The sequence below is a fragment of the Lepus europaeus genome, chromosome 12 (assembly GCF_033115175.1).
Source record: "Lepus europaeus isolate LE1 chromosome 12, mLepTim1.pri, whole genome shotgun sequence".
Lineage (NCBI taxonomy): Eukaryota > Metazoa > Chordata > Mammalia > Lagomorpha > Leporidae > Lepus > Lepus europaeus.
This window is the reverse complement of record NC_084838.1, coordinates 4,288,136-4,310,925: the sequence shown is the minus strand read 5'-3', so window position 1 is coordinate 4,310,925 and position 22,790 is coordinate 4,288,136. Positions and strand designations below refer to the sequence as shown.

The following is a 22,790-nucleotide window of genomic DNA, read 5'->3' as shown; positions in this document are numbered from 1 at the left end:
CTAGCGGTCCTCCCGGACTGGCCGGATCTTCATCTCGGAGAACTTGAGCGAGTACTGCCAGCCGGTCCACGAGGACCACTCGACGCCGTCGGCATAGGAGGCGTGCGCGCCGCGCAGGTACTGCCCGTTGAGGTTGGAGGTGTGGCAGTTGCGGTACCACCAGGCGCCACGGTAGAAGGCGGCACAGTTGTTCTCCGAGTGGTCGCTGTCGCGGTCCTTGGTGGTGAACTTCATGCCGCTGTGCTTCAGGAGGGAGTCGCCTGCCCAGGGCACGCACACGCGTGGGCCCGTGTGTGTCACCCACACCGTGTGCGTCGCGACCACACCCATACACGTCGGCACGCACGGCTGGTGCCAGCCTGGGCTCGCTGCCCTGCCTCCTGAGGGGTGAGGACCAGGAGGGCCCTGGAGGTGGGGGCCAGCAGCCTCAACCTGGCAGCCCCCCCATCCCCACCCGTGCCGCGGCCCCAGAGCCCCACCTGCGGTGCCCGAGTAGCCGGCCACGGTGAGCGGGTACCCATCCTCCTCGGGGTCCACGGAGAACAGGCCCACGCCAAAGCTCCCGTAGTGGGCGTAGGCCGTGCCGTTGTCGAAGTCTTCCAGGTCCACGTGCAGCTCGTAGGCGGCCTGGGTGGTCAGGGCGTGGATCCTCTTGAGGCCTGAGTTGGGGACAGAGCGGTGGGAGAAGCCGCGGGGCTGAGGAGGGGGCCCGGCTAGAGAGACGGGAGGAGCGACCCGAGCTGAGCCCCTGTGGGGATGGCGGCCACCAAGTGCGTGCTGCCAGCAGGGCTACTTCCTCCTTCCTGCAGCCTGCGTCAGGCGGGGAACAGACGGTGGTTTTCCCCGTTGGGTCTTCTCTGCTCACTTTAGGTTGGGCCACGCTTCTGCACACACGGCTGACGGAAGGACTGGCGGGCCAGCAGGACCTGGCACGCACGCTTCCCTGAGTCTGCCCTTGAGCCCGTGCTGGTCCCTACAAGCTCCCTCTGTTCACGTTCAGCTCCCGCCTCCTGGGAAGGCGGCCCCGCCCCCGTCAGGGTGAGGATTCCCCTGCTGACCCTGGTGCCCCCCCACCCCAGGTTTTGATCGTTCTGAGCCCCCGCTGCCTCCTTGTGGGCCTCAGAGCCCCAGGAGAGCCGCGGTCTGTCATGGGCAGGGCCACCCCAGCCTCTGCATAGCAGGTGCTGGCTTGTGGAGAGGGAGGGGCGCAGCAGGCACTTCCTGCACCCCAGGGGTCCCCAGGGCCTGGCTCCATGCCCCCATGTGCCAGCCCCTGTGGTCCCGCGCAATCCTGTGCCCATCTGGGTCCCCCCCACACACACAAGGTGTCCCCTGCCTCTTGATTAAGAGGACATTTGATTCAACGCCTTACGAGTGATCAGCGGCAAGTGACTTTTCATCAGCTTGTCCCTGCTGCCTGCCCGGCCCCGGCTCCACGGTGCCCACGTGGCAGCGCGTGTGGCCTCCTGGACCACGAGGGCTGTGTGGCTCCTGCCTCTGGGGCATCTGCGGATGCTGGCAACAACCAGAGCACACTGGGCTCCTCCAGGCATCGGCCGCCTCTCCCCGGGGGCCCTGGGGACACAGGCCACCTCCCTGCATCTCCCCAGGCTGGAGCACCTGGCCCAGGGCACACAGCTGCAGGGGTGGAGCTGCGATTGGCACCCTGGCTCCCCAGGACCAGTCCTGGGATACGGGGACAGGGCAGGAGGAGACGCGCCCAGTGGGGCCGCCGGGAGTCTCCTTCCCACCTCTATGTGTCTGCTGGGGTTAACACACTCGGCTCTCCGGGCTGTGGAGCTGTCAGGGCTCTGGGCTCCTCTGGGGTGCCCCCCAACCCTGTCCTGCCTGCAGCCAGCGCCTCCTCCCTCCCTTCCTCACCCCCCCAGCTCCCCGGGCTCCTCCAGCCCCAGCCACGGTAGCTGCTCCTCCTAAGCCCCTGGGCACCCCTGCAGGGAGACCAGGATCCAGCCCTGCAGCCCCTCAGAGTTCAAGGCAGAAGGAGCTGGTGGAGAGGAAAAGCCCTGGACCCCGGAGCTCACGTGGTCACCCCAGTAAGCGACAGAGGGTTGCAAGATCTGAACCCAGCTCCCAACATTAAAGAAGCTTCGGAGACAACAGGGAGCCAGCTTGTGGAGACAACAGGGAGCTGCTCCGCTTCCGATCCAGCTCCCTGCTGATGCATCTGGGAAGGCAGCCGAAGGTGGCCCAAGTGCTCGGGCCCCCGCACCCGCGTGGGAGACCGGAGGGAGCTCCTGGCTTCGGATCGGCTCAGCTCCAGCCTTTGCGGCCAACTGGGGAGTGAACCAGCAGATAGAAGACCCCTCTGTCACTGCCCCTGCCTCTCGAATAAATAAATCTTTAACAAAAATTAAAACTACATAAACATTTACAGCTTGTAGGAAATGAGTGACACTGTGACCACAAAAGCCAGAGTGGTGGGGGCAGGGGGTGCGCGGAGGGAGCTGGAAGAGAGTCGGCTCACTGTTAATATCCGTCTCTCCTACGGACACAGGGTCGATAGCCTTCATATACAAAGAGCACCCATAACTCAACAGGAAAGGACAAAGCACTTAGGGAGCAGGTGGCCGGGAGAGCGGAGACGCACAGGGAGGTGTGGGCAGAGCGAGATGCTACCTCCTATACTCTCCACGCCGCCTAGTGTTGTTTGCAATGAAACCAAATACAGCACTCAAAAAGAGCCAAACACGAAGGAACTTACAGATGAACCCTAAGGAATGCTCATGTCCACGGAACCTTTCAAGCCTGCTCCTGTGCCCAGCAGGCAGGGGACCGCTCCCGGGAGGGTCCCAGCGTGGTGTCCCCAGCGAAGCCATCAGCTGTTGCTGACCCCAAGGGCAGGGCAGTGCCAGGGTCATCCTTGGTCCTCGTGGTGCCTGCTGATCCCGACAGGTCCCGGGCGTCCCCTGCTCTCTGCAGCCCTCCCCCTGCCCGGTGTCCCGGGAAGCAGGGGGTCCCGGACAGCCCCCGCCCCCAGCAGAGCAGCCACGTGGTCCTCACTCCCTCTGGCTCCATCCCCGTTCATTGCGACACCTTGGCCACCTCCACGAGTGACATCTGGGAGCTGGCTCCGGTGTGTTGCGGTCAGGGGAACTGTGTAGAGGGGGCTGGGGTCCCACCATGCCTGGCACCTCTCACCTAGCCAGTGCTCGCCCGTGAGCTTGCCGAAGCCGTCCCGGTATGCCTCCCAGCCCCGGAAGAAGTTCACGGAGCCGTCTTCCCGGCGCTGAAACACCTGTGAGGGAGACCAGGAGGGAGAGCCTCAGCCCGCGCCCAGCCTGCCCTGTGCGCTCCCTCCGGGTCAGGCAGGGCAGGGCTGGGCCTCCCCGGCCCCCCGAGGGCTTCTTCTGGCCCTAGCAGCTCAGGTGCGGTGGCCTGACCCCGCATTCACAGGCCCTGCGATGTCCCCGCGGACTGGGGCAGCCTGGAGGCAGCTTGGCGGCCTCCGGTGGGGAACCTGCGCTGGCCTTGTCCTTGCTCTGGGCCTCAGTTTCCCCACTGGCCACACAGAGCGTAGCGGTGGGCAAGGCCCTGCAATCTCTTTCCAGGTCAAAACTAAAACTGGGGGGCGGGCGCTGCAGTGCAGAGAGTTAAGCTGCCGCTTGGATCCCCAACTCCCATATCGGAGAACCTGGGTTCAAATTCTGCCTCTGCTGCTCGTCCAGCTTCCTGCTATCTGGGAGGCGGCAGAAGATGGCCCAAGGACTCCCTCATGGGAGACCAGGATGGAGCTCCTGGCTCCTGGCTTTGGCCTACCCAGCTCTAGCTGTCATGGGCGTTTGAGGGTGAACTGGTGGATGGAAGCGCCCTCTCCCTCTCTCTCTCTCTCTCTCTCTCTCTGCCTTTCAAAAACAAGAAACAGACAAACAAAAAAGATACTGATAACCCACTCTCTAGTTTTCAAAAACGAATCACCATCCCGCACGCACTGCCGGCTTGGCCTCCACAGCCCCATCCTCCGTAAGCCCCCTCCCCAAGTAACAGAAGCCCAGAAGCCTGGCCGCGGCGGGGATTGGCAGCGGCGGGGGGGGGGGGGGGATGGGATGGCGCCTCTGCTCCCCGCTTTAACAGCCGCGATCCGGGAGTCGGGAGCCCCTCGCTCACACCGCTCCCTGGGGAGCAGCACGCCGGCCGCCCGAGCCGCCCAGCCTCTCTGTCTCACAGCCTCTCCCTGCTCCGTCGCTGTCGCCGCAGTTGGCAAGGGGGAGCGCCCGCCTCCATCTGTGCCGGCGTCTGAGTTGTTGAGATTTGGCCACAGTGCCCGCCAGCCGCCGCTCTCATTACGGAGCCGCCCGAGCTCGTGGCTCAGAGCCGCCCGCGTGCCTGCCTGTGCCCGTGGGGACGCGTGGGTCCCGGCCTCGGGGCCATCGCTGACGTCAGGGAGCCCGAGCGAGAGGACGCGGCTCCCTTCTCCACCACAAGTTGAAAGTCTTCGCGGGAGGGAGGGGCTGGGGCGGGAGGAAATTCGATCCGGCTCGGGAGATCTGAGAGTCGTATTGATGGCTGAGGATTGGGACCCCGAGCACGTGCCCTTTGAAAGGCTTAATCCTGGAGAAATGCAGGCGCTCCCCAGAGGAGGCAGCGGGCAGCCGGGCCTGCACCTGCCAGCGGGAGGGGCCGGCCACTCGTGATGGCCTGGCCCAGCGGCGGGGGAGCCTGGCCCTGCAGCCCTGACTCCTCATCTGTAGAACGGGCACAGTAACAGCCTCTTCCTCGTGAGCTGTCAGTCCACTGAGAATAAGCTGGGTGGGGGGGAGGCTGGCTCACAGCAGGTGACCGCTGATAGCCCGGAGCCGCAGACCCGGCCTTGATGGGGTTCCATGTGCCCAGCACCCACGGGACATGCGCAGCAGAGTGAGCAGTCTGACCCTCAGCCTAACCATCTTGCATCTGAGACCATGGCCTGGGAAGTCTGTGTGTGCTGAGGTCCTGGTCGGGCGAGCCCGGCCGTGCCTCTGGCCTGATGACAGCCTGCGTGGCCCCGACTGGCTGGGGTCTTCCGTTTGGTCCGACAGATTTCTAGAAACGAGCTGGCCTTCAGTGACCGGGACGTGAGGATGTTGCCGAGCAGAGAGGCCTCTAATTACGGGACAAGGATGGGCAGGGGGCACCGGGAGGGACTTGGGGAGACGCAGCCCCCGGAACCCCCACTTAGGCCGAAAGGGAGGAGGAGCCAGTACTGGTGCACCTGCGGGCCAAGGGATTCGTGGCTCAGCTCCCCGGCGGCTTCCCCGCCAGGCTCAGACTGGGAGGCCGCTGCTGGGGAGACGCCGGCCGCCGCTGAGGCCTCTTGGGCCGGCGCCACGAGTGGGAAGGCAGACGGCGCGCTTTTGCTCCATGCCAGCGCCCGCCGCCGCCGCCGCCGCTTAGGGGCTCTGCCAAGGGAGCCCGGGCCCACGTGGTCGCGCAGATGGCACCGGGTGGTTTCAGAGGAAGGTGGCTGACGGTCCCGTGTCGCGGGGTCTGGGGGCCGAGGGCCAGAACTTCAGCCTCGCGTTCTGCACACGCGGGTCCAGTCCAGGCCCTGTCCAAGCGGCTCCTCCTTTGCCATGGTGCTGAGAGCAAAGAACGGCGTCCGGAGCATCAGGCCAGCCCCCCCTCCCCCCCCGCTGCCGCCCTGCATGGAGGCGGGGCGTGCGCCCCTTGGGCAGACGAGAAGACTGAGGCTGGGGAATGGGCGACCTCTGCAGAGCCCGGTGCCGCGGGCTGAGAGGGCCAGAGGAGGCAGTGACAGGGCACAGGACACAAAGGCTGAGGGCCTGTGTGTGACCTTTGACCCTTGGCTACACCCCCCAAAAAAAAAACCCACTAAGGCATGGCTGCGTGGGGCCCTGTGTGAGCTCAGCTCCGGCCCCAGGAGAGAGGGGCGCTCAAGCCACACGACAGCACTCCTTGTACTGAGGCCCGCTGGACGCTCAGGAGGAAAGAGTGCCCCTGCCTGGAGGGCTTCCTGGAGGAGGAGCCGCTCTGCCGGGCGCTGATTGGGCAAGGCCTTGCCAGGCGGGCAGAGGAGGAACTGAGACCCAAGGAATGGGAGATGAGTGAGTCCAGGCCAGATGCCACGGGCGGGTGGGGGGCTCTGCGCACAGTCCTGGGGGGCCACTGTCCCCAGTCCTTTCTAGTCACCTCTGGGCTGTACATGGGGAGGCCTCCGGGCTTGCTGGCCACAGCGCGGGCTGTGGCACAAGGCTGTGGCACTCACCAGCCCTGTGACGTCCAGAGCCTCAGTTTCCCTCTCTGTCTCCCCCTCCCCCCTGCAGGGCTGGGCGGGCTGGCCAACGTCACCGCTCCCCCTGCAGAGCCAGCTGCCGCGCCCAGAAGGAAACCGGGCCCACTCCTTGTTTTCGACTGGAAATGGCACCCCCGGGCTTGGCGCCCTGCCCTGCTTCCCAGCTGGCAGCCAGCGCCTGCCGGCTCCCGGCAAAGCACCCTGGGCGATGCCACTTCTCGCTGCGGAGCCGCCTCGGGCACCGCGCTGAGCGCTCCACGTGCGAGATGCCCGCTACACGCAAAGTTGGAGGAACCCCAACGGCTGTCCCCATCCAGAGCCGGAAGGGAGGCTCCCAGGGCACAGCGCCCAGGCCGGCCGCGGCGCGGGGACACTGGCCACGGTCACGGCAGCTCCCCGCCCCCACTGCCGCTGGGCGCACCCCGCGCGGTGGACCCCGCTGTCCTGCGGCCCGCGCAGGGGCCAGGCTGCGAGCTTTGCCCTCTCTCTGAGCCGGATCCACCAGCGGGATCCTTTGATGTTCCTCCCCGCTCAGGGAGGGACACGGGCGGCTTCTCTCGCCGCGGAGCCAATTAGAGGGATCGCGGACCCCGCGGACACGCGCGGGAAACGCTGGAGGCCCCCGGGGAAGCAGCCACGCCGGGGCTCCAGGTGCGCAGCGCGGGGCCGGTCAGTTCTGAGATGCCGCACCTGGGAGGCAGCACCGCCCGCTCTCAGCGGGGCACCCGCGGCCGGGGAGGCCGCAGGGGGCGAGGCCGTGCGGGGTGCAGCGCGAGCGAGCGAGCCCCTCCTTCCTCTCCTTCCTCCCACGCACACCCGCAGTGGGTTCCGGGCACGGCCACGCCTTCCGCAGCTGCGCCCCGCCTCCCGGCGTGGGGGTCTCCAGGCAGGGTCAGGGCTCAGTCCCACACAGCAGGGGCACCGGAGGTGAGCTGGGACCGCCAGCCCAGGTCCACGGATGTTGCCTTCCGCAAGAGGAACTTGGGCCTCGATTTTTATGAACTCCCTCCGCTCACAAATGCAGCTCAGCTCCCACGGGGCAGGACCGCCGCCTCTGTTCACCCGGAACCCCCTCCCCAAGAGCAGCCAGGAAGAATTCTGACTTCCCCCGCATCTGTGACAATGTGACAATAGCCCCACTCAGCAGGTGAGAAGAGCGAGGCGACCCTGCCCAAGGGCTTCAATGGCAAGCGCTCCGGGCGCGCGGGCTGTGTGTGGTCCCCGGCCCCGGAGCTCAGCCGGGCAGCGCGAGCCCAGCTGTGGCCCCTTGATGGGCGCGAGGAAGGCGCAGGATGACCAAGCAGGCGGGCGCAGCCGGGAGGGGCTCCTGGCCACGGCGCCAGTCGGTGGCTGGGGGGGGTACCCTTCCCTTTCCCGCCTTTCTCCTCCTCTTCTGGAGTATAGGTGGGAGCCTCAGGTGTGCGAGTGACCTTGACGTGACCTCTGGGCATGCTGGGGGGGGGGGACTTTGGCTCAGCGCCTGCGCAGCCGCCCCATACCTCAGCCAAGCATCCACCTGCCCGCTGGGGCCTCCCACCGCAGGGAGCCAAGGACCCAGGGCCAGGGGGCTTCTCACTTCCTGAGCAGCCCGCAGCCATGGCGGCCTGGGTCGCTGGGTCCCAGCGGTCATCCTGCGAGCGCGCAGTAGGAGCCCACTTGGCTCACCCCTTCCCGGGCCGCCCTTGGGGCCCTGCCCTGGACTCATCCCTCTCCGGGTGGGGCTAGGAGCCATCTTGCTTGTTGTGGACACCCCGTGCCTGGCGCCCGCTGAGGCTCGGCGTCTGAACCCGTGAGTGCCACGGCGTTGATCGTGGAGTCCACGATGTCCGGGCCTGCCCTGCTGGCCTCCAGTGCAGTAGGGGCCGTGGCCTCCACGCTGGGCAGCGGCCCTTCAGTGGGCAGGTGGCCAAGCCGTCACTGGCCGGAAGGCACCGCCCGCCGGGCTGCAGGTGCCCCGTCCTCCAGGGGTGGCCACTGGGGCCCGGTGCCCGAGGCCTGTGGTTTGGACGGGGGACCTAATGAGGATGGATGGCGTGGGGGCCTGCACAGGCGGCGGCCGGCTCCTTCTCAAACAACGATGGAGTTTCCACGAGATTCCGGGTGGCAGGGAGGTGATCCTGACAGATGTCCGCCGGCAGCCGGGCCAAGATTGCTTCTGACGGAAGCCCAAATGGATATTAACGGCTGTCGGCCGGGCGGGCACGTCCGAGACAGACCGGGCTCCCTTCCAGAGCCTCAGCGGCAGGTGCGGGCGCTCCTCCTGGAGGCCCCTCTCGTCGCCCAGGAGACCGGCTCAGGTCCTTGGCGAGCAAGGCACGAGAAGCCCCCGGAACTCCAATTCCTGGGCCCGCCTGGGGCGTCCCAGAGGCAGGGGCAATAACTCAGACTTCTCAGGGAAACAGCACTTTGCAGCCACAGACACACGGAGCCGGCGCACGGAAAAGCCCCCTCTGGAGCCGAGGCAGGTGCGCGGGGATGTCTGCCTTGGGGGTCCTCGGGGAGGGGGGATTCTCGCCTGCTCTCTGGCTGCCTCCTAATGGCTGCCTTGGGCCCACCACTGCCTCCCCTCACCGCTGCCCGCATCCTGTCTCTGCTGGGTAGGCTGACCCCTCTCCAAACTGACCCGGGAGCTCTCACCCTCGCATCCCACTCACGCTGGCTCTCAGAGCCTTGCCTCTCGCCTCCCTGCCTGGTCACTCGCTTTACCTGCTGGGACCCTTCTCTCTGGCGCGCTTGCCGGCCTGGACATCAACACACTGAAACAGTCTAGAGCCTGCCCTTTGATGAGAAACCAAGTCCAAGATCGGGGACCAGGGATGCTGCCAAGTGGGCACTCTGGAGACAGCTGATCCCCCCGCCCCCTGCCTCCACCAGATCCTGCTCTCTGGAGTGCCGGGACCTCCCTCCTGGGGTGGAGCTCCAGGATCTGGGGTCTCGGTGTGTCTGCCAGTGCCTTGCACAGAGTGGGGCCCCCACTGTCCTCAATGGGGGGTCACACAGCTCCCAGACACAGAGCAAAACACTTTGCAAACGCTGGCGGCGGAAGCTGAGGTCAATCCTGCGAAGCCCCAGTGTCCCCCGTGTCACCAGCTACCTACAGTAAGGGCTGCAGGCCCCACCCTCGGGGGCCCCGCGAATGGAGGGAGCAGCCAGGGGAGCCGAGGAGCAGCCACAGTTGCAAAGCAACCGCATGGCTGCACCCCAGGCCTGCACCCGACCTGGTGGGGCGTGTCCATGGCCCGGTCTAGCTGCATGGCCAACACCCCGTGGCCGTGGCCCTGGGGCATTGGGGTCCCCGCCCCAGCCTGGCCTGGGGGTTTTCTCGGCTGCGGGGGCCTGCACTGGTGTCTCCAGTCCCCCAGTCTCCCCGTGGCACACTCCTGTGAGGTTTGCTAGAGCTCCAAGTGGTGCAGGGTGGGGTGGGGTCTCCCCACTTCACAGCTAGGGAAACCCAGGCTCAGGGAACTTAGGTAATCGCCCACCATCACACAGACGGACCGAGAGCCACCTGCAGATCTGCGTGTGGATGACGGAGCTCAAGCGGGTGGTTCCCCTCTCGCCAGCAGAGGGCGCCCTCGCACACCTGCTGAGGATGCGGGAAACACCCCCCTCCCGCTCTCCCCTGTCCAACACCCTCGATGGCTCCCCAGCGCCTGTCCCAAACTCTGCAGCCTGGGATCCCGACAGGATGGCCCCTCACGTGCCGCACACCCCAGCCGATTGTCCCCCGAACATGCCGCGGGCCCTCTGACGCCCAGGCTCTACTTAGGGTGACCCCTCCTCCATGAGCCCCCGCCTCATCCCACATCCCGGGTTTGAGTCTCGGCTCCACTCCGGTTCCAGCCTCCCTGTGCACTCCGGAGGCAGCAGGTGATGGCGCAAGCAGCTGAGTCCCGACAGCCACAGGGGAGACCCTGATCGCCTCCCCGATTCCTGGCTTCGGCCCAGCTCTCAGTGGCATTTGGGGAGTGGACCAGCAGTGGGAGGTTCTCTTTCTGTCTCTGCCTCTCAAATCAAACGCAAAGATCCGCACAAAATCAAACAGCGGCCAGCTAAGCCCCAACATCGAGCCCGAGCCCCCAGAGGGTCAGAAGCCGTCCATTTTGGGGAGGGGGCGGTCAGCCCTTTCCCGCTGTCAGTCAGTAATCCCGGCTCCAGGATGCGGAATGCGGTCAGCACCGCACCGCCCACGGGACCATTGCTGCTGCTGTGTGCATAGCCCGGGAGCTAAGGATGGCTTGGACTGCTTAAGTGGCTAAAAAAGATAAAAAGAGGAATTCTTATTTATTTCTTTAAGTTTACTTATTCTTATTTGTTTCAAAGGCAGAGAGAGATCTCATTCACTCCCCAAATGCCCGAAACAGCCAGGGCTGGACCAGGCCAAAGCCAAGAGCCAGGAGCCCCACCCCGGTCTCCCAGGTGGGCGGCGGGGCCCAGGTACTGTCTGCTGCCTCCCAGCCGGAGCCTCAGCAGGCAGCTGGGTCAGAAGCAGAGCTGGGATTCGAACCCAGGCCCTCGCATATGGGCCGCGGGCACCACAGCAGTGGCTTCACCCACGGCGCCACAGCACCTGTTCCCGCAGACTTTTTTAAAATACGCTTTAAATAATACTCGAGGAAGAACTCCAACAAATTTCCTGCAACGCGAATTTCAGCGTCTACACGTAAAGCCTTGGAAGGAAGCCACGCCCGAGCCTCTGGCTCCTGTGTTTCATTTCCCTACAAAGCGGACGTGGGGCCCTGCCCAGAGACAGCCGAGTCCACACAGACCCACACAGACCGAAGCCCGCACGGCCTCCCACGCGCCCGCACACCCACCCTGCTCCAGGGTCTTCCAACTGGGGCCGCTGCCCCCCTCCCCCCACACCCCGCCCTTGGAGGGGCAGCTAGAACGTTCCACGGCCACTGTTTCCCAGCCGGGGCAGAAACTGGAAGACAGGAATGGGACGGCTCCTGGCCAGGAAGTCAGGGGGTCTCTGCCCTCACGGCCCCCGGGAGTCCCACCAGCAGCAGGCTGCACCCAGCGCCTCCCAGAGAACCACGGCCCAGGCAGCTCAGAGGCGGGCTAGCAGGTGCAGGCGCTGCTCCCTCGGGGCACAAAGCCCCAGCCACCGTTTTAGGCTGCCATGGGTGAGGGGCCACTCGGGCACCCACCCAGGGGCCTCCCCGCGCCGAGACTCACCGTCCAGCCTCCGCCGTCCGTGCGCATGTCGCAGTAGACCTGGAAGCCGGCGGGGTAGTGCGTGGGGAAGACGGAGTAGACGCCGTCGTCCTGCTGCCCGCTCAGGAGGACGTCCAGGCAGTCCCGGGGCCGAGAGCCTGAGGCAGGGCAGGGCGGTCAAGGCTGCAGTCCACGCCCCCACCCCGCCCCGCCCCGCCCCGCGCCGTCACGAGGGGTCACCTGGGCTAGAGCACTGGCTTTCACTCTGCCCTCACTGCACCAGTCACCCCGAGCCTCGCTTTCCCCGTCTGCAAAATGGGCACTCTGGCCGTCGCAGTGCAGGGTGAGGAGGCCCCGCTGTGTGCTGGTCGCGAGGGTGCAGGGACGGGGCACGGGCCCCACGGGAGCAGGGCTGGGCCCCAGCTCTCCCCGCTCCCCCTGCACGCCCAAGTCACCGGAGGAAGGAAGCCCCCGGCACACTCACCGCTGGCACAGCCCCGGGGCCGGGCGGCCCTGGCAGGTGCTCTCTGAAGATCGGCCTTGACGCGGGGCCGGCCCAGCCCCCGGTCCCTCTGCAGGGCGTCCAGGACATCGCTGACCGAGGTCACCAGGTGAGCCATGTGGCCTTGGCTCTCGGACAGAAGCTGCACAGAGCAGCAGGGGTCAGCAGGGGGCAGGCGGCCTCCACGCGGCCCCGCCTCGCCCCGGCCCTAGGTTGCTGTCCAGGCAATCTGAGGGGTCAGCTGGGCGGGGACCTCCAGGGCTCAGAGGGCGGGGGACTCCGCAGGCACTGCCGCCCCCAAGCCCTGGTCTGTGGACAGTCCTGGGCGTTCAGCCAGACGAGGGTGGCGGGGAGGAGGCCGTGCTAGGTTCCACCCTCGCTCGCCTGCCGGCCGGTTCTGTCTGGTGAGCGCCTTTCCCAGGCTCCACCTCATCTGAGAAACGGGGCTAGTGTCACCCCTCCCCCCAGCCAAGCCGCACAGGCCCGGCTGCCACCCTCCAAGCCACACAGTCCCCCGCTACTGTCCCCTGATCCTTAAGGAAGATTGTGAGCAAGGGGCCACTACTCAGGGGCACACGGGAGGCTTTGGGCAGCTCTGGGCAGTGGCTGAGCCCCAGGAACGAGGACCCCACCCCTGCCCCACCCCCAAACCCTCAGGGCTTTGAGTGTCTGTGGCTCTGGGACGTCCACCGCCTCACTGTCCCCCAATCCCCACCCCCACCCCGCCGAGAAGAGCTAGGACTGGAGTTGTCACTTCCCTGTTACAAACGGGGAAACTGAGGCCCAGCAGGAGCGGTCCCTGAGGGTGAACGGCCCCCTGTCCACTTCCCTAGGGCCAGGGTGGGGTGAGGCGGGGCAGCCGTGGGCACCCAGGCTGAGCTGGGACCCCAGCCCCTCTCTGCAGGAGCCCGCAAGAGCCACCCCTCCCGGTCTGCTTGCAGTGGGGAGCGCTGGGGTGCGGCTGGACACTGGAGGGGTCGGCTGTTCTGTCCACTGTTCACCCCCCTCCCCATCACAGGCCTGGGTCTGGAGCGCCCCAGGTCAGGGCCCCTGGGGGCCTCTTGGCTCTGGCCACTGCCCCAGTCGTCTAGGGCCTGTCCCCTCCCCACCCCGGGGCTCCGGGGAGAGGCAGGGTCAGGGCAGCCTGGGCCACCAGCCAGCACCAGGGTCTTCGTGGCCTGAGCCTGTCGCGTGGCAGACCAGCGCCCCCTGGAGGAAGAGAACTAGAAGCACACCTGGGAAACGACTCCCGCTCGGCCAGGCAGGGCCCCCACCCCGGCAAAGCTCTTGGTCCCCTTGGTTCAGGGAGGGCTGGGCCTGGGGTGAGGGGAGGGGGCGGGGCAGCCCCCAGCGGGCGCCGGGGGTGCGGGGGGTATGGTCAGTAAGACTCCAGGTTAAGTCTCCCCAGCTCGGCCCAGCCGTCTGAGACCTGGAGAAACCGGGGCCCAGCGCCCCCTGCCCTCTGCTCCCCGGCTTGGTCTTTAAAACGCCCACACAAACTTGCCACGAGCTAAGGTGCGTGGGGCCGCCTGCTGAGCGGTGCACTGCGCAATCAGGGCGGCTGCTTCTGCCACCAAGCCTCAGTCTGCCCCTCCACAGAATGGGGTCACAGACTCGCCCGACTCCTGGGGTTCCTGGGAGGTTGCCAGGTCAGCAAAGAGCTGGGCACACAGGGTGGCACAGGACCTCCCACGTGCCAGGAGCCGCAGGCCGAGGCCCCGGGTCAGCAGCCCCGGCCCGGGCTGTGTTGTCCTCTCTTGACAGGTGAGGGGGGGGCTCCTCCTGCCTGCCCAGGGTCCCCCAGCTGCTGCGGGCGGGGCCCGGCCAGGAGTCCGGGTCTCAGGGTAGCCTGGCTCAGCCTAGCCCAGCCTCAGACACGCCCCTGCCTCCCTGCACCGGGGTCAGCGGCCAGAGGCCCAGGACCCTGCCTCTCGTCCAGCGCCCCAGGGTGCTGTGGGCACTGCTCTGAGACCCCGGGCTGGCGGCTGGGGTCTGTGACGCTGGGAGAGGAATGAGGAGCCACGGCTGGCTGCCTCTGCTCGAGACACAGACACATGGGCTCTGGACTCTGTCTGTGGCACCTGTGTCAACTCCAACATGTTTGCAGGAGGAAATAGACCAGGCGAGCTGGCCGCTGCGCCCAGCAAATCTATTAGTCCCGGGGGCCCGGGGTGGGGGCGGGGCCACTGCCAGGGGCGGGGCCACGGGCGGAGTTGGGGGCCCCTGGTCACCCAGGAATCTAGAGACCCCCCGGGCCTGCTGGGGAGTCCGCAGGAAGCTGCAGCCGCTGTGGGCGGGCAGGGGCAGGAGCGCCTTTCCGGCAGTCACCAGCTGTAGCCTCCGGAGAGGGGAGAAGCCCCTGGCTCCCCAGCCGGGTCATCCTGGGTGTCTGGGGTGGGGGTGGGGGGCGGCAGGGCCTTGGCCCCTGCCCCTAAGGATCTGAGTCACTTGGGTGACGTGGCAGCGGCTGGAGACTGTGCAGGGATGGCCCTGGGACCCGGGACAAGTGACCTGGGCCACCACGTTCAGTTGGGCAAATGGTGGGGACAGATCCCTGCTCCCTGTCGCTGGGGTGTGGGGTGTGACTGCGGAGCCCACGGCAGAGACCCCTGGCCCAGACCCAGCAGCACCCTCGGGACTTCCCTGCGCCAGGCTTGGTTTGCTACTGATGTATATAGGGCCGCAGGTGCTACGTAAACACCCAGGGCCAGCAGCAGAGAGCGTGGGACGGACCCTGGGTTCGAATCCTGACTCCCCGGGGCTGTGTGGCCTGGGATGAGACGCTTCGCCTCTCTGAGCCTCACGGCTTTGCGGGTGAGAACAGCAGCGGCCCCTGAGCCCGGACCCTGGGCGGGGGTGGGGAGGGGCAGCCCCGGCAGCAGAGACCCCAGCCCTCTTACCTGGATGAGCCGGCCCTGCTCGTGCTGCAGGGCGCTGAGCCCCTGGCCCAGGGAGCCGTGGCCCTTGCGCAGCCCCGTGCACTCGGCCTGCAGCTCCGAGGCCCGGGCCAGCAGCCGGGGCAGCTGCTCGGCCAGCGTGTCCAGCAGCTCCTGCTCCTGCTCGCCGGCCCGCCGCGGCTGGGCCTGGTGCTGGCTCAGCGCCTGCAGCACGGAAGCCTGGGCGCCCTCCAGGCGGGCGAAGCCGTCGGCAAGGTCGGGGCAGCGCGGGTCGATGACGATGCTCAGGTGCGAGCTGTCCGGCCTCTCCACGGTGACCAGCGCGCTGTTGGCCCCGGCCGGCCCCGTGCTGACCACGGGCGGGGGCGCCGTGCCCGGCGCGTGGGCGTGGTTCAGGAAGAGGACGGTGCCGGTGACGGCCACGGCCAGCAGCACGGCCAGGGCCAGCAGCACGGTGCACAGGGCATAGCCGCAGCTCGGCCGCTGCGGGGCAGCCCAGGACAAACGGACACGGACACAGACACGGACAGGGAGAGAGGGGGCGAGCGTTAGAGGCAGGCAGTGTGAGGTTCAGAGGACCCCCTAGTGGGGGCGGGGAGAGGGCGCTGTACAGAGACAGAGAGGAGAAACCACAGGGCAGGGACATGGACACACAGACACAGTGCGAGGGGGAGAGCGAGAGGGATCCCAGGGGAGAGACACGGAGAGAACGGAAAGGAGAAACTGAGGCAGAGAGACCAGGAGACAGAAGGAGCGCCCTGCCCCCTGCCCCGTGCCCCGGGCCCTTTGCGTGTGCAGCCACGCAGCACCCCCCCCCCGCAGACCCCTCCCTGGGGGAGCCTCCTGCTGTGCCACCAGACGGGGCGGGGCTCTATCTGAATCTATCTGGGTCTGTTCACCTGTGAGATGGGTGTGCTAGCGACACTCACCTCTCTGCACCTGGGCACCTGCTGGGGGCCCTCGGGAAGAGAGGGCTCTGCTGGTGAGGACAATGGCCGTACAAAGGGGCGGGCTGTCCCCAGGACATGAGTGCCCCGAGGAACAGGCGCCTGGCACTCAAAGTCCCTGCCAACCTGGCGCATGCACAGCCCTGGAGTCCCGAGACTGCTCTGCCCGGGGCTGTTCTGTGGCCCTGGGCACACAGGGGCCACCCCCTCGCCCCTCTGCTCCCGCGTCACAGGGCAGACTGCTGGCAGGACACAGGGTCACGGCCGCCTGCGGCTCAGGCCACCGTGATGCCCCGGACCTGCGAGGTGGCCAAGGTGGGCAGCTCAGAGGCGGCACAGGCCTTGTACCTCGTGCAAGGACAGAGCCGGGAGGGGACAGCGCCAAGGGGCAGCTGAGTTCCAGGAGGAGCCGGGACTCTACGGCCGCAAAGGCTTTGGGGGCGCAGATCCTTGGACCAAAGCGCTCGGGGGGGGGGGGACGCACATCTGACACGGGGCGGGGAGCGGGGACTGAGGCCCGGGGGGTCCTCCCAGCGCTGCCCGCCTGTCTCTGCCTCGCATTGCAACAGTGCGGACCGGGGCAGGGGCGGCCCTGGCGTGACTGGCAGCCGCTGGCTCTCCCAGCGGGACACCGTGGCCCTGCCTCTCGCCTCACTGCAGCCCCAGGGCAGGCGGCTTCTTTCCCAGGAACTTAAATTCCAAGGAACGCCCGAGTCTCCACGTGGCACCCTGGGACGGGGTGGGCGCGAGCAGCAGCTGGACACCCAGAGCCCCGAGGAAGTGGTCTCTTCGTTCCCGGCAGCGGGCGAGAGCGCTCCCTGGCCTGTCCCTGGAGCCCTGGCATCACAGGGCTCAGAGCTGCACGCCTGCCCTGCTCTGTGTCTATTCCGGATCCACCCATCCAGCCGGATTCAAACCACAGCTCCACATGGGCTGCCCCAGCTCAGCGGAGAGCACCCCCTTGCACCAGCCCAGTTTATTCTCTTCCTCCGGGGTTCGGTGAGCTGTCACCTCCTCCAGGAAGCCCTCCTTGACTGTTTCCTCACCCCTCTCCCCAACCTGTAGGGGCTCCTTGTCCTCTGTGCCTCCCTTGGTTGGTGCTTACGGAGGCAGGTGGTCCTCACCTCTGCCCTCACTCGGTCACGGGAACACCCACTCAACACGCGCTGGGTCTCCCCAGGAGACAGGCTCTGGGTGTTGAGAGTGGGGAGAGTCCCTTTGGGGGTGGGCTGAAAGCTGGGGACACAGGGGCTGGGGCCTGCCAGCAGTCCTGACGGCTGGGTGCCGAGCAGATGGACGGACCGATGGATGGAAGGGAGAAGAAACGGACTGGGTCATGTCTCCAGGACGCGGCTGACCGGGGAGGAGGGGGCCGTGCTGGTGAGCTCTCTAGGACTTGCAATCAGAGGCCCGGGGACCTGCCTGCTGAGCCCCGGGCCGCGAGGAGGGGCCGCCCGGACCCCATCCCCACCTCTGACGACACAGCAGAGGGAGCCGTGTCAGCAGTAGGTCCCCGTGCGGGGCTCCCAGCCCATCCAGGGACACCTTGCCTGGAGCAGCTCGGCTCAGAGCCCTGCCTCGCACAGCCGCAGGAAGGCACCCCGGCCAGAGCCAGCACTCCCGCTGGGTGTCCGGGGGCCCCAGCCACGGTGGGAAGGCCGCGGCACCGGGGAGAGGCTGCAGGGGCCATGGGAGCCTGGCGATGCGCAGGGCGCTGGGCAGAGAATGAGTCTTCCACGAACGCGGCCGCCACCGTGCCCGAGATAATAACGGGGGCTTTGGGCCCGGCACCGTGGCTTAACAGGCTAATCCTCCGCCTTGCGGCGCCGGCACACCGGGTTCTAGTCCCGGTTGGGGCGCCGGATTCTGTCCCGGTTGCCCCTCTTCCAGGCCAGCTCTCTGCTATGGCCTGGGAAGGCAGTGGAGGATGACCCAAGTGCTTGGGCCCTGCACCCGCATGGGAGACCAGGAGAAGCACCTGGCTCCTGGCTTCGGATCAGCGCGGTGCACCGGCCACAGCGGCCATTGGAGGGTGAACCAATGGCAAAAAGGAAGACCTTTCTGTCTGTCTGTCTCTCTCTCTCACTATCCACTCTGCCTGTCAAAAAAAAAAAAAATCTCTAAAAAAAATAAATAAATAAATACCGGGGGCTTTGGGCCCTGCAGCCCGACCAGCGCCTCCGGCTGTGGCTTCTTAATCAGCCTTGGGGGGCGCCCCACCGAGAGCCCCCACCCTCAAGAAACTCGGTGCCCAGGCGATGGGCGTGGAGGAGCCAGGATCCTGGGTCAGGCAGCGGATGGGGCTCAAGGCTCCCCTTGCCACAAGCCCTCCCTCCCCGCTGGAGGATGTGGCCAGCCTGGGGTCAGGGGCTGCCTCTGAAAACGGGCTCATGCCAGGAGCCCCCAGTGTGCCTGGGGAGACAGCAGCTGGCTCCAGAGGTGGCCGCAGGGGGCATATGGGGGCAGGGCTCGGGTGCACGGGCTCATGGCCAAGTGCTCTGCAGAGCATCCTGCCCGCCCGGCCTCAGCTCTGCTCTCTGCAAACATGGGGAGACGCAGGCGGGGGGCGGCCCCAGGTGGGGGCAGGCGGGGGCGGCCCCAGGCGGGGGCTGCTCTTCGGGACCAAGCTCTCCCCAGAGTTCGGCGGGAGGGAGGGGCCCAGACCCCGTTCCAGGCCAGATCCCAGCTGCTCCTCCTCCCAGGGCCCCCAGGAGCCCACGGCTCTCACTGCTGCTCGGAGCTCTGAGCCGAGGGGCCGGTGCTCTGCTCACGGGGGTCGGGGGCTCCCTACGACCTAGGAGAGGCTGCTCTGGGTCCTGCGCAAAGCCCCCCTTGCTCCTGCACAGGCCCTGTCCAGGGGACCTCTTCCTGAAACCAGGGCCGGGGGAGGGGCTGCTGGGATCAAGGGGGCAGAAGGCGTGGGTGGTTTCCACGTAAGGGTCTCGGCTGCTCCCTGCCCCGGGCTCCTGGCTTCCCAGGTGGCCTAAACCCAGCTCTGTCCACCCCCAACCAGAGTCCTCCCAAGTGCCTCAATCCCACCAGCTGCCCCCTCCTCCCCAGGCTCCCCACGGTCACCTGGCCCTGTCCCCAGCAGCTGCTCTGGCCAAGGGCCTACCACGTGCCCCTAAACCACAGGGACCACCTGCCCACTGGCCTGCGTCACGCCCACCACGGTTGGTGACACACCTGACCTGTCGGCCCCCCTGCCTGAGGCCCAGGCCACGCCCCCTGCTGCACCTGCTCCAGCAGGTGGGGGCTCCATAAATAGCCCTCCAGTGAAGCGACCGCAGTAGGGATTCAGGTTAGACAACAGGAAAATCTTCCCGACAAGCATTTTGGCCCGCCTTCCTGGAATGTTTTTAGAAGTTTTGAAAATATCAAGAGAGCCCCTCGGGATGGGTAGGAGGTCGCCCTCCCCACGCGGCGGCCTGGGGACGGACTGCTGGGACACGGGAGGTGACTCGCTGGCCTCCGCTCCAGCCTGCAAGAATCAGGTCTATTTGTGGGTCCTTTCATCTGAGTAACTCCACACTCCTGCAAAACAGCCGCCGTCTCTGCCCGCCCCTCCCTGCCCCACGGGAGTGACAGCCCCTGCGTCGGTCAGGGGGAGAGAGGACGCGCTAATGAAGTCGCAGTCCACAGCTTGTCCAAGGTCACCCAGCAAACGAGGAGCTCAGGGTGCCTGGGGCTGGGTCAAAGCAGGACCCTGGCGTCCCCAGAAATGGCCACACGGGGACACGAGCCCCTCCCTGCAGGGGGAACGGAGCACCGGAGCTTTGTCCTTGGCGACGACAGAATTCGGCTAAGCCAGCGGAGCCAGGAGACGACAACCCTCACCGGCTGCCAGGGAGACCCAGGCCCTGGCTCCGCCTCTCTCAGCCCCTGCCAACCACCCTCGTGAAGTGAGGACCAAGTGGGCATCGCTGTCCCCACTGCACGGATGGCCAAGCCCGGGCCCAGAGAGCAGGAGGGGACTTGGCCACAGTCACACAGCAGGTCCACGGCCAAGCTGGGAGCGGGGAGAGAAGCCTGGGGGGCGGACTGTCTGCCCTGGACGGCAGGTGCAGGCAAGGTCTTCCTCTTGTCCGAAGCTTCCCACCGGCCTGGAACGGGCAGGGGGATCGCCCATTGTGGGGGCGGAGGGGGAGCCACGGGACAGCCAGCCCAGAGCTCCGGCTTCCCAGCAGCTTCCCCGGCGGCCTCCTCCCCTTTAGACAGCGGCGCCCGCACACAGCTCAGCTCAGCGAACACGGCTCGTTCTCAACGCTGCTGCCTGGATGGAAAGCAGCCCAAGCCTACAGAGAGACCGGAGACGGGGTGCGGGTGGGGGGCAGGAGGAGCACACGTCCACAGGGGCTCCCCAGAGAGGACAGCCTCGGGCTAAGGGGCAGAAGGCACTGAGCGGCACGGGCTAGAAACGCGGCCAGGACTTAGAGACACAGCCACCGGGCACCAGAGGGCTTCCTGGAGGAGGTGCGGCATGTGAGCCAGTCTGAAGTATACAGAGTGACTCTGAGTGAGGACTGGGGTACGTGCTGGGGGTTTGAGGATGGGTGCTCCGGGGTGGGCGGCCATAGCCCTCAGGACTGGCCTGAGTGGAGCTAGCAGAAGGGGAACAGGCCAGGCTGGGGATGGCTCAGCAGAGCAAGTCCAGCCGCGAGGGAGGGCCGCTCGCTGTGGGCGGAATTCCAGATCTCAGCAGCAGGGGCCTTTGCTTGGGGGTCACCCACCTGGGGGAGGCAGTGGAAGAGACGAGGCATTGTGTCAGAGTTGACACACGCACACACACACGTGTGCTCACACACACACTAACGTGCTGTGTGGCGCGGACCTGTTCCTCAGCCTCTCTGATCCCCAGCCTTTGCAGTGGGAGCACACACCCCTGACCAGCCCCCGGCCTGCTCGGGGAGGTGCCACTTCGTAAGGCAAACAAACACACAGGGGCTTTGCAAACAGAGAGGGCTGGGCCCCCGGGGGCCACGCGGTGCCACTCTGGAGAGAACAGGCAGGCACAGGCGGCAGCTCCTGAGATCCTGAGATCGAGGGGCCGCCCCCCCGCCCCCCCCCGCCCCCCCGCCGCTGCAAACACAAACTGTTCCTCCCCAATGACATCTGTCTGGGAGAAATTTGAAATTTAAAACGGGCAGCCCCATTATTTCCTGTCCTCGCCTGCCTGGTCGGTCCCTTGGCAGCCCAGCCCGGGGCAGCCCCGCGGCTGCCCCTTGCCTCTGCTCCCCTCGCTGGCCAGCCGGGGGCGCTGCCCTTGTCCCCCTCCAGCGCACAGCCCTGGGCGCCCTCCGAGGCCCCCTTGCAGGACCCCTGCCAAGACAGCAGGAAGGAGCCAGTCCTGGAGCTCACGGACCAGGGTTCGAATCCCCACGGAGCTGCGCTGCCGCAGGTCGGAGCTGGCCCTCTCTGAGGTCTGGGTTCCGAGGGACAAAGCCGGACGGCCGGTTACAGCGGCCAGGCTCTTCCAGGAGATGCACACGATCAATCTGCTGCTGCCGGCGAAGCCCTGGCTGCAGGGACAGCGTGCCTGCGAGATCCCCGGGGTTCAAGTCCGACTCTGGAAGCTCCCGCCGATGCGCCAGGTGCCCAGCACCGGGCGCGGGCAGAGCCGGGGGCTGCGTGGAAGGCTAAGCTGCCCATTGCAGAGGTGGGGAAACGGAGGCCCAGCAGGGGAGGTGATGTGTCGGTGGTCACACAGCCAATTACTGGTCCCCTCCTCCCTCTGCACGCGCCGGCACCGGGGCTCGGCCGCCAGCGCGCGGTGGGAGGCGGGGGGCCGCCCCATCCGAGCCCCGAGTTTGGGCCTCCGCTCAGAAGGAGGAGAGGACGGCGCGAGAGCCTCGCAGGGGTGCGCCCCAAACTCCAGCCCCCGCACTGGGTCCCCGCCCCGCCGGCCCCAGCGGGCGCCCCCCAGGTGCCCGAGCGCGCGTACCTGCGGCTTGTCGCGCGGCGGGGCCTCAAGTTGGGAAGCGCCGCCCGTGGTCTTCCACCGCTCCTTGACCATCTTCCCGCAGGACTGGCGGGGACGCCGGGCCGGGCGCGCCGCTGCCGAGCGCAAAGGCGGCGAGGTGGGCGCGGGCGTGCGCAGGGCGCGCGCTCTGCCCGCCCGGTCCCCCCTCGGTGCCGGGCGCCGGGGCGGCCGGGCGTGTGCGGGTGAGAGCGGGAGCGGGAGCCCGGAGCCGCCGGCCGCCCGCCCGCCCGTCGCTCGCGCTGCGCGCCGTCCCCGCTCCCGCGCCTCCCCTGCGCGCTCCTCTCCGCGCCCGCCCTCCTTCCCAGTCTCCGCGTCTTTTTGTCTCGGACTCTGCCTTTTCCTGCTGCCCTCCGCCTCCCCGCCGCACGCGCGCACACGCGCGCACACGCGCGCACAGCGGCGGACTTCGATGAGCAACTCCACCTCCCCAAAGGCCGAGAGAAACGAGGCGGAGCCGGCTCCCAGAGCCCTGGGGCGGGCCGGGGGGGCGGCGAACAGCCTGGGGGGCCCGGCCCTCGCAGGCTCCGGGCGGGGTCCGAGAACCCCGGGCGGGGCACAAACTTCCTCCCCGGCCCGACTCGCGCCAACTCACCGTGCGCGGGGGCGCGGCGCCGGGCGGGCCCCGGGAGCGCCCCCGCCGGGCCGTCTCCCTGGAGTGCCCCGCGCTCCCTCGGCTCCCTCTGGGCTCGGGGCGCTGGGTTTGTACGGAGAACTAGGCTGGGCAGGAGGTGGGGGCCGCGGGATGCACCCCCACACACACACACACGGGTCTCCGAGGTGTCGGTCGGGGTCCTGGGGCAAGTGCGCCCTGCCCGGGAGCCCGCAGCCGCCAGGGACCTACCAGCCCAGGCCACCCCGGCGGGCGTCCGCAGACAGGTGCCCGGGCGCCCCGGGGCGGGACGGGGATCCCGGCCACCGCGACAGCCGCGGGCGCTGCGGTGGCGAGGACCAGCCGCTCCGGCTCTGCCCGCGCTCGCGGCCGATCGCCCGCGCTCCCCAGGCGCGCCCCGCGCCGTCTCAGCGCCCGCCTCCGCCGCCTCCTCCTCCTCTGCCG

General features: G+C 67.5%; 1 protein-coding gene across 1 annotated transcript; it reads right to left on the bottom strand.

Annotated features, from left to right (window-relative positions):
- Positions 1-21,769, bottom strand: FIBCD1 (fibrinogen C domain containing 1). Its single transcript, XM_062206883.1, has 7 exons — positions 21,698-21,769; positions 14,813-15,292; positions 11,895-12,054; positions 11,432-11,568; positions 3,160-3,256; positions 480-659; positions 1-260 (listed from the first exon to the last, which is right to left on the bottom strand). The coding sequence occupies exons 1-7, from the start codon at positions 21,767-21,769 to the stop codon at positions 1-3; spliced, it is 1,386 nt and encodes a 461-aa protein (XP_062062867.1).
- Positions 21,770-22,790: the final 1,021 nt, after the last annotated feature.